At 46.0% G+C, this 8,601-nt stretch overlaps 1 protein-coding gene across 1 annotated transcript; it reads left to right on the forward strand.

Moving 5' to 3' along the window:
* The first annotated feature begins 1,934 nt into the window (after nt 1–1,934).
* On the forward strand, nt 1,935–4,702 carry LOC119400929 (noggin-2). The gene is made up of 2 exons (XM_037667816.2): nt 1,935–2,184; nt 3,166–4,702. The coding sequence occupies exons 1-2, from the start codon at nt 1,941–1,943 to the stop codon at nt 3,588–3,590; spliced, it is 669 nt and encodes a 222-aa protein (XP_037523744.2). The 5' UTR covers nt 1,935–1,940; the 3' UTR covers nt 3,591–4,702.
* The last annotated feature ends 3,899 nt before the right edge of the window (nt 4,703–8,601 follow it).

An 8,601-nucleotide genomic window follows, 5' to 3' on the forward strand; every position in this document is an offset into this window, starting at 1 on the left:
GGTGATGACGGAATAACGGCCGATCTAGTTAAAGACGGAGGAGAATTTATTTGGAAGAAACTTGCTACCCTTTACACTCAGTGCCTCAAAACGGCAGCGGTTCCAGTGACGTGGAAAAATGCCAACATTATACTAATACACAAGAAAGACGACATAAAAGATTTAAAGAACTACAGGCCCATCAGCTAACCTTCGGTGATATACAAAATATTTACAAAGGTAACCTCAAACAGGATAAGAGAAACACTTGACTTCAACCAACCTAAAGAGGTTCAGGAAAGGCTACGATGGATCACATTCATGCAATAACCCATGTAATGGAGAAAGCTGCTGAATACAACAAACCCCTCTATTCAGCCTTCATAGACTACGAAAAGGCATTAGACTCAGTAGAGATATATCCAGTCTTAAAAGCACTAAGTCGACAAGGAGTGCCTAAATCCTATGTCAATACCTTAGCCGACATCTACAAAGACTCCACAGCTACCTTGCTTCTCCACAAAAAAAGCGATAAAATTGCGATAAAAAAAGAGTCAGACAAGGAGACACTATGTTTCCAATGTTGTTCACTGTGTGCTCGGAGGAAATGTCTAAACAGCTAGACTGGGAAGAAAGAGGAATCAAGCTTGTTAACAGAGAATGTTTCAACAACCTACGATTTGCAGATGACATAATGATCTTCAGTAACGATAGCAACGAATTGCAGAAATGATTGCGGAATTAAAGCGAGAAAGTATTAAAATAGGCCTAAAAATGAACATGATGAAGACTAAGATAATGCTGAAAAACCTGGTGAAACAGAAAGAGTTTAAGATTGAAAACCATACATTGGAGTGTACACAAGAATATGTATACCTAGGACAACTACTATCAGGAGAGCCCAAACACGAAAAAGAAATTCACATAAGAATAACAAGGGGCTGGAGCGCATTCGGCAGGCACTCCCAAATAATGTCAGGAAAGCTGTCACTGTCATTAAAGTGAAAAGTGTGCAATCACTGCATACTGCCAGTTCTAACATTTGGGGCTGAAACATGGAGGATAAAAAAGCAATTAGAGAAAAAGTTGGACAACGCAGAGCTCAATGATAGGAATGACATTAAGAGATCGGAGGACGGCAGAATGAGTCAGGGAACAAAGAGGGTTTGTAGATATCCTAGTTGACATCGAGCGAATGAAATGGACCTTGGCTGGCCACGTAATGCGTATAAAAGGCAACCGGTGGACAGTAAGAGCAACAGAATGGTTACCAAGCGATGGGAAACGCAGTAGATTAAGGCAGAGAGCTAGATGGAGTGACGAAATTAGGAAGTTCGCAGGGATAAAATGGAATAAGCTCGCACAGGATAGGAATAAACTGGAGGTCATTGGGAGAGGCCTTTGTCCTGCATTGGAATGAAACAGGCTGATGAGGATGATGATGAGATATGGTTAATACCGAAAGTAGGAATCAGCAGTGAAATGAAGACCTGAAATGTGCACCCCGAATTCACGTGTCGGACCAACAAGGGCATAGCCAGAAATATTTTTCGGGGGGGGGGGGGGGTTCAACCATACTTTATTATGTTCGTGCGTGCGTTTGTAAGTGCGCGTGTATATATACGCAAGCAAAACTGAAAAATTTCGGGGGAGTTTGAACCCCCAACCCCCTGCGGACCAATAATGTCGATGACTATAACAGACGTGATCTGGAAGTCACGGGATGAAAGTGGGAGGTAACGTCATAGGGAGAGGAAAATCTGAAATGACTTTTACGGAAGGTTGAGTGCAACCGCAAAATGATCTACGAAGAATAGAGCTACGACGTAATGCTAGCGAGCGTTTCTCTTGAATATAGCGCTAAAGAACCACTGAGCTTTGCAAGTCCATGCCCACTTATTTTCCTGCATTGACAATATGTTGTTTCTCGCAGGTCGCCCAGAAGTCGCCACAGTCATCATATGGGTCAGCTGCAGCAGCGACACGGTGGTCATCAGGGCCAGGACTTCAAACCGCCGCTACTCCTTCGACCTCTGCCCTCGGACGACCTCCCGGTTATCGATCTGGTCGAACCCGTCGGTCATCTTTACGACCCGGGGCCCGAAGACCTCGACCCGGTCAAACTGCAGAGGATTCTGGCGGGACACTTCGACCCAAAGTTCATGGCCGTGCAGAGGCCGAAAGAAAGCTACCTCCATCCTAACGGTATAGAATCAGAACTGTAAAGGTTCTATATTTCAATCCAAAGTTCAACCGCAAGTGGTGTCAAATGTACGCCCGTTATGCGGGTTCAACCCTCAACGTGCCTCTGAACATGCTGAAGACAATGTCTTACTCGGTCTCTTACAACCATACTCTGTAACGAAGTATGATGAATATTTCTATCAGAGTTGAACTATCACGTTAACTAGCACGCTACCATCATGTACAGTCGGCGTCAAAAGTTTAGAGGGTCTGCAAAAAAAAAAAAAGCTTTGAATTTCTCAGGAATTTGCGACTGTATTCGATCGAACTGCACAGTAAATACTGTTAGCGCGTTTTAGAACAGGCCCGAAATCTAAATTCAGGGCTTCCTGCCGAAGCAGCGGGAATATTGATCTTTTGTTTGTGTTTCGTGGTCCCTAATCGATTGACGCTGACTGTTCATGATAGCACTGGCTTATATCGGCTGGTGTTGACTAAAGATGGCTAAATGATTCCTATGGTTGATGGCTATGATTGCTATGATGGCTATGGTTGCACATTTATTGGTAAATGTCACCTAGTGTCGCTAAATTATTGCAAATCACGAAAGAGGGTGGCACGAACACAGGAAAAGAACGGAATTGTCTGTCTGAAGCTCTACAGCTTGGGGTCACATGACCTGAGCAGGAACATTCATTTAAGTCACATTTCATTTCAATGTAAGTCGCAATTAGTACACAGCAGTTCAAGACAACAGTCAACGTCCTCTATGCATTTTATAGCACAACCCACGCCCTGCGAACACTTATAATGCCAAAATTTGCCTGCCTGATAACCTTCCCAAACATGCTCTCGTAACAAAACATCCCAATTCCCTATTATTCTCCTTCGCAATGGTTGTTTACCATTTCAATTATGTACGACATCCCGATCAGACGGCTTGTTGTATTACGATAAGATGTGTTCCTCGAAAGACAAGCCCCCATTTGTCGGCAAATGCAGGAACCCTCAAGCCGGGATTCCGGCTACGGAAAGGTCGCCTGGTGCCCGCCAGGCCGATGCCCGTAGAGCTGCAGAAGATCAGGCTCAAGAACATCGACCTTCCCGGTGGGCTACGGGTCCGGCTGAACATGGGCCGGCGGCTGCGGCGCAAGATGCGCCAGCTCCTCTGGACGTACACCTACTGCCCTCTCGTGTACCGGTGGAAGGACCTGGGCCTGCGGTTCTGGCCCCGATGGATACGGGAGGGCCGCTGCTACAAGAGTCGGCGCTCGTGCTCCTTCCCGCCCGGTATGTCGTGCCGCGAGAAGAGCTCCACGGAGAAGACGGTGCTCCGCTGGCACTGCCGGGACTGGACGCAGAGGCGCCAATGCCGATGGATACCGGCCACCATGTCAATACTCGTCGAGTGCTCCTGCTCGTGCTGAAGTGCCGCAGCGTGGGCATACCACTCGGTCCCAGGCTCCGGTGAACGTTATTGAGATAGGTACAGACGTTCTGTCCTAGATACTACCCCTCCTAGTGACTATGCTACGAACTCTGTATGTATAGCATGGTTCCGGTGGGAACCCTGTCGCGACGTGAGACACTAAAAGATGTGCGCGTGAGACTTCGAGAAGTTCCCGCTCCTCAAAGTGATTAATATCGCGTGAATGACGTGATACAGGCACGCATAAAAAGCCTGTAAGCCACGTGATTTTTGTCCACTTCAAAGGGTGCTCGCCGCTCGATGTGGTTGAACGTTCGACAGCCTTGATCCAGGCGTACGGGAAATCTAGAAGCCACGTGATCTTGTGAACTTCGAAGCTGTTTGTTGCTCCCGAGAGTGAACATGCGCAAACCACGTGACTGAGGCGAGCACGACGTCGGACAGCGGTGAGATTTAGAGTCGTAGGCAAAGCGCCCCCTGAACTTACCTCAACACTAGTGTCATAGTTAACGACGGGCATTGTGTGCCCGACCTACACCTTAAGCGACGAATCAAGAATAGCAAGAGAACGATTCAGTGCGTGCGTGTGTCTTCAAATGTGTCCGTCACTCCTGTTGGTGAACATCTGAGAAAGCACGTGGCAACTGAGGAACACTTGCGTCAACGCTAGTGCATTTTAACCATGGATAATGAGTGCAGGTCGTTCACCTAAGGCGCCGAGATCAGAACAACGTCGACCGGAAGTTCTGGCAAGTCAGAGTGATGCAGTCGGACTTTGCAAGTGGACAAAACTGAATGATCATCGACACGGTGATGTCGCATTCCACCTTCGTCGCCGGCCGAAATGAGACTGTGTGCAACGGATCGGGTATACCGCTTACAACAGTGAACAAACAACACGGTCACTTCGAAAATGCACAACGTGTCCCTATTGTCGAAAATGTCGCACCCTGGTTGCACTTTATGCAAAGGTGTATGTGACCCTCCAGTTAGTGTTGTGACCGGTGCAGTCAACATGGTTATTGTACTGACTCGATTCTCGTGGTGAGCACAGTGATCCGACGTGCTTCCTAGGAGTGGACAGCAAATGGTCGCCGATGAACAATGGTCCTGCAGCTCGACCATCGTGAAGCGCGCCAGGCGCCACGGGCACATCCTCACTTTCGCCCTGCAAAGACGGAACTACCGTGGATGCAACTTGAACAAGGCTTACAACACAACCACGTGTTTTTTTTTTTTTGAGGGGGGGGGGGTTCGTTTTGCAAATACTGCGAACTGTAACCCAACCGCTTACGCGGCAGTTTCAGTCATCGTAACTGCAGGACGTAATGTGTGTAGAACACGTGGTTAGTGACAGTGCTTGTGCAATTTTCGTTGTCATGCCCTCATAAAAGCATGTCATTGGTCGGATGACAGAACTTCTGCAAGTTCCGTTAGCAGTAGCTTCACAAGAGTGTCCGATTCCAAGGAAGGGGCTGTGCCCCTGACAGGACAACGAGGTTCTTTCTCATCCCTTCTGAGGATATTCGAAAGGCCTACAGGGTTAAGCAAGAAAACTAAGTTACGTTCTGTCGCTTCCTGGTGGCTGCATCACTTAGCCTCATCGTATGTACACAGAGACGCATTATCTTGTACACGATTGCAAAAAGCTGGTCTTGTGGCAATCTCGGGTAACGCAGTGCATTGGTTGGCTTCTTTCGCTTTGCTTAGCTGGAAGCAAGACGACCCTGATCTCTCAAAATGCTCGTCAGTAAAGGATAACTCCTCCGTGCTTTGTTCTATATGTGCGAAAACAATGACCTTCATAAAGAACTTTCCAAATCTGCAGACACGTTGTTAGCGTAGTTATGTGTATCAGCGTACATCATTGCTCTTCATACGCTTTGAAAGGGTCAGAACTTCAGCATGTACGTATGGTCATGTATGCTGGTTGGTCACATGCCTTGGCGTTGTTCTTTTTGTGGAATGAATAGTGTAAGCGTGAACGAATACCTGTATGTATACTGGTGGTGACATCGTAAAGTTAGCAGGGCGACTTGCGCAGCAGTTCACAGTAAACTACTTGACGAGTACACTGCGATCGAGTTATTTATAATTCGAGCTTAGAAGCCTAGAAGTATAAAAGAAAAGCCTTGATGAGTTTTCGCTTGGCGGCATGCTGTGCCCAGAAGTCTGGCATCCCGGTTCTGTGAGAAAGCTGCGGCGTCATAAAAGGTTTCCAAGTCATCGGAGGTTCCACATGGAAGTGCTTAAGTAGCATGTTAAGTAGGAAGAGGAACTCAGATCTTCCAAGCATCTCTGTAGTTCAAGGATCTGTCGAACCATCAATTTAAGCTTTTAACACAAACGTGCAAGACATTACCTTGCTTCAAAACAGCAAAGTCAAAGTGTCACTTGTACGGCACGAGCATGTGTAGGTGCTGTACTGTGCACTGGAATGTATTGTTACCTTGAACAAAGACATGCACACTTCATAATTTCTTGCCCTCGCTGCATACGCTTCAGATGCATCTCTTATGAATTAGAAAGAGGTTAGAGTCGCATAGCAGTCTTGTTACGCAGGAACGGAGAGTATGCAGTACAAGCAATGCTCCTTTCATTAAATTTTCTGTTTCAGTTCGCAAGTTTAACTGAAGAATACTAATGTTTACTGGAACAGAACGCTATGTCAAAGGTATACCTGCTACCTAACGAAAAATATGGACAAGACTTGCTAAGGGCATACAATCTACTGACCTGGATTGTTTGATTTGAGCTATGAAGAGCCAGCTGAATTCTGGTGCCGACTAGGACCACGGATAGGCCCCCATGACATCGTCAGAAGCTGCTAGTCGTGGCAGCACATCACTTGATGTACCGCGGCGTACATGTTTTAAAGACGTTAAGGATGTAGAGACTGAAGGACACGCAACTTACACGAGTGCAGTTCTATCATCAAATGAGTGCGAATCAAAGCTTGCTGTCGTTCACCGTCAGACAGTTCCTTGAGTGGGCTGTACGTTCTGATCCTCAGGTTTTCTGTGAGGTATAAGAATACATCGACGGCTGTTAACAACTTGTTAGTTCTGTAGACGAGCTAAAGCTATGAGCACAAACGAACTGCTCACGAGTTTTCACATTTCAAACAGTGTACTTGAATGGCGTAGAGTACGCAAGGATTTGTACATAGAGTTTAAGACCTGACGCTTTACTGCTTTACATGTGCTATACCACGCAACACCAGTGCAATTTATCACTACCTCTATTTAAGGTCGCATCTGCATATTTTGCTCGAAACGTACGAGAGTTGAGTTTATCCGTTTTTGTGGTTACATTCATTCTATTTGTTTCCCTAGTTCCTTGTATATTTCACGTGTGCCATCCTTGAACTTGGCAGGATATCCTGCTTACCGCGATGCCATATGTGTTACATGTTGTTTTCCATGTCATTTATGAGCATATAGCGTACTAGTTCATGACCTGGCTTCGCAGGCGGTCGGAAGTTATCTGTCTTGGCAGTCGTGGGTACGACAGACACCGAAAGCCACACATTCACGCGCTAAGGATCACATTAGGTTGGCAGGGTTGACGCAGTTCACTATAGCGAGTGTTGTGCCATTTGTACCTTGACACCGTGTGTGCATGCGAAAAAGAAATGGTTTAAATGTGCATTGTTGATTTCATTGGTACGAATAAACTCTTCAAAAGGAAACAAGCCCTGACACTTCTCGCGTTATACACTCGTAAACGGGAACTTATTGTTTGTAGATGGCCTACAGAAAAAATATAAGGTCATATAATATAAGTAAGCTGACCTCACGTCTTCACATAATCTACACTTTGCAGAAGACCTAGCTAGAGAGAGAGTGTCAAAATGAATCTTTCTGGGGGGTGAGATGGCCTGTTACATCTGAACACTTGGCTGCAGCGGTTAAATTGAAACGCAAATGAAACAAGAAGGACATTTCACCTTGCTGAGTGCATACGACTTGGTAGATAGTAGGAAGATGCATGTTTGAGGCTATCCCAGATGATATGCCATCTTGATGTGAGGCAGAGTTAAATTTGCCTGATGATCCCGTTTCTCTCCCAAATTCGCGTGCAATAACGAACCGCGTGACATCCTATATTTATCTCTCTACTCTTTTTTCCTTCCTTTTCGACCTGTCTCATTCAGGATAAATTGGCTATGAATGGATGCATGCTAAAGCAGTACCCACAAGAACGGCCGAGAACAGTTGTCGATAAAGGGCCTCTAAACCACTACGAGTTCAAAGAGGAAAGAGTGGTTTCATTCTTGCCTTCACTACCCTTGCTACCGGTCCTAGCTCTTCCTTGCCTCTTATAAAACACGTGGACAATGTCAGCGCTACGCGCTGAGCCTATCAGGATTTCTCGCTTTTCGGCTATACGCTGTTATCTCCGCTTGCGCATTCTAAATCGCACAAAACAAAGTGAAATCAGTTGATCGCGCACGATAATTATGCGAGACAAGACAGAATGGGCGTGTGACCTCATGGCAAAGCAGGGTAGGAGACAATCCACAACTGATATTCCTCGTATATGGACCAATGGTGAGCTTATTTCTTCATGACGTCACGTGAACAGACTGCTGGCGTCGCGAATTGTGCCGACAAGGCAGGAAACGCCCGGAGAGAATAACGCACTCGCTCTTTATATTTTCAGAGCTTGTTCAGGGGCCCTTTAAATTTTAGCAAGCTTGGGGAAAGCTCGATGGTTGTAACAGCATGATTCTATGAGATCAGATTGACTAGAAGGAATAACCGATTACAGAGCAGCTACCGGCGAAAGTTCATTATTATCTAAGCTTATTAAAAAAAAAAGATGGCGAGTTCAGCAGAAGGGCATGATGCCATAAAGGTATTATCGCTGTCAATCGTCCCCTGACCATGACACTTCAAGTAGTTCAAAATTGGTAAGTCCACTTGCGAAAACCGATATCAAGACTAATCATTTGAAGAAGAAGAAGAAAATATATCCTTGGAAGAAGGGATACCACGACACTCAGG

This window comes from Rhipicephalus sanguineus, chromosome 7 (genome assembly GCF_013339695.2).
Source record: "Rhipicephalus sanguineus isolate Rsan-2018 chromosome 7, BIME_Rsan_1.4, whole genome shotgun sequence".
NCBI lineage: Eukaryota > Metazoa > Arthropoda > Arachnida > Ixodida > Ixodidae > Rhipicephalus > Rhipicephalus sanguineus.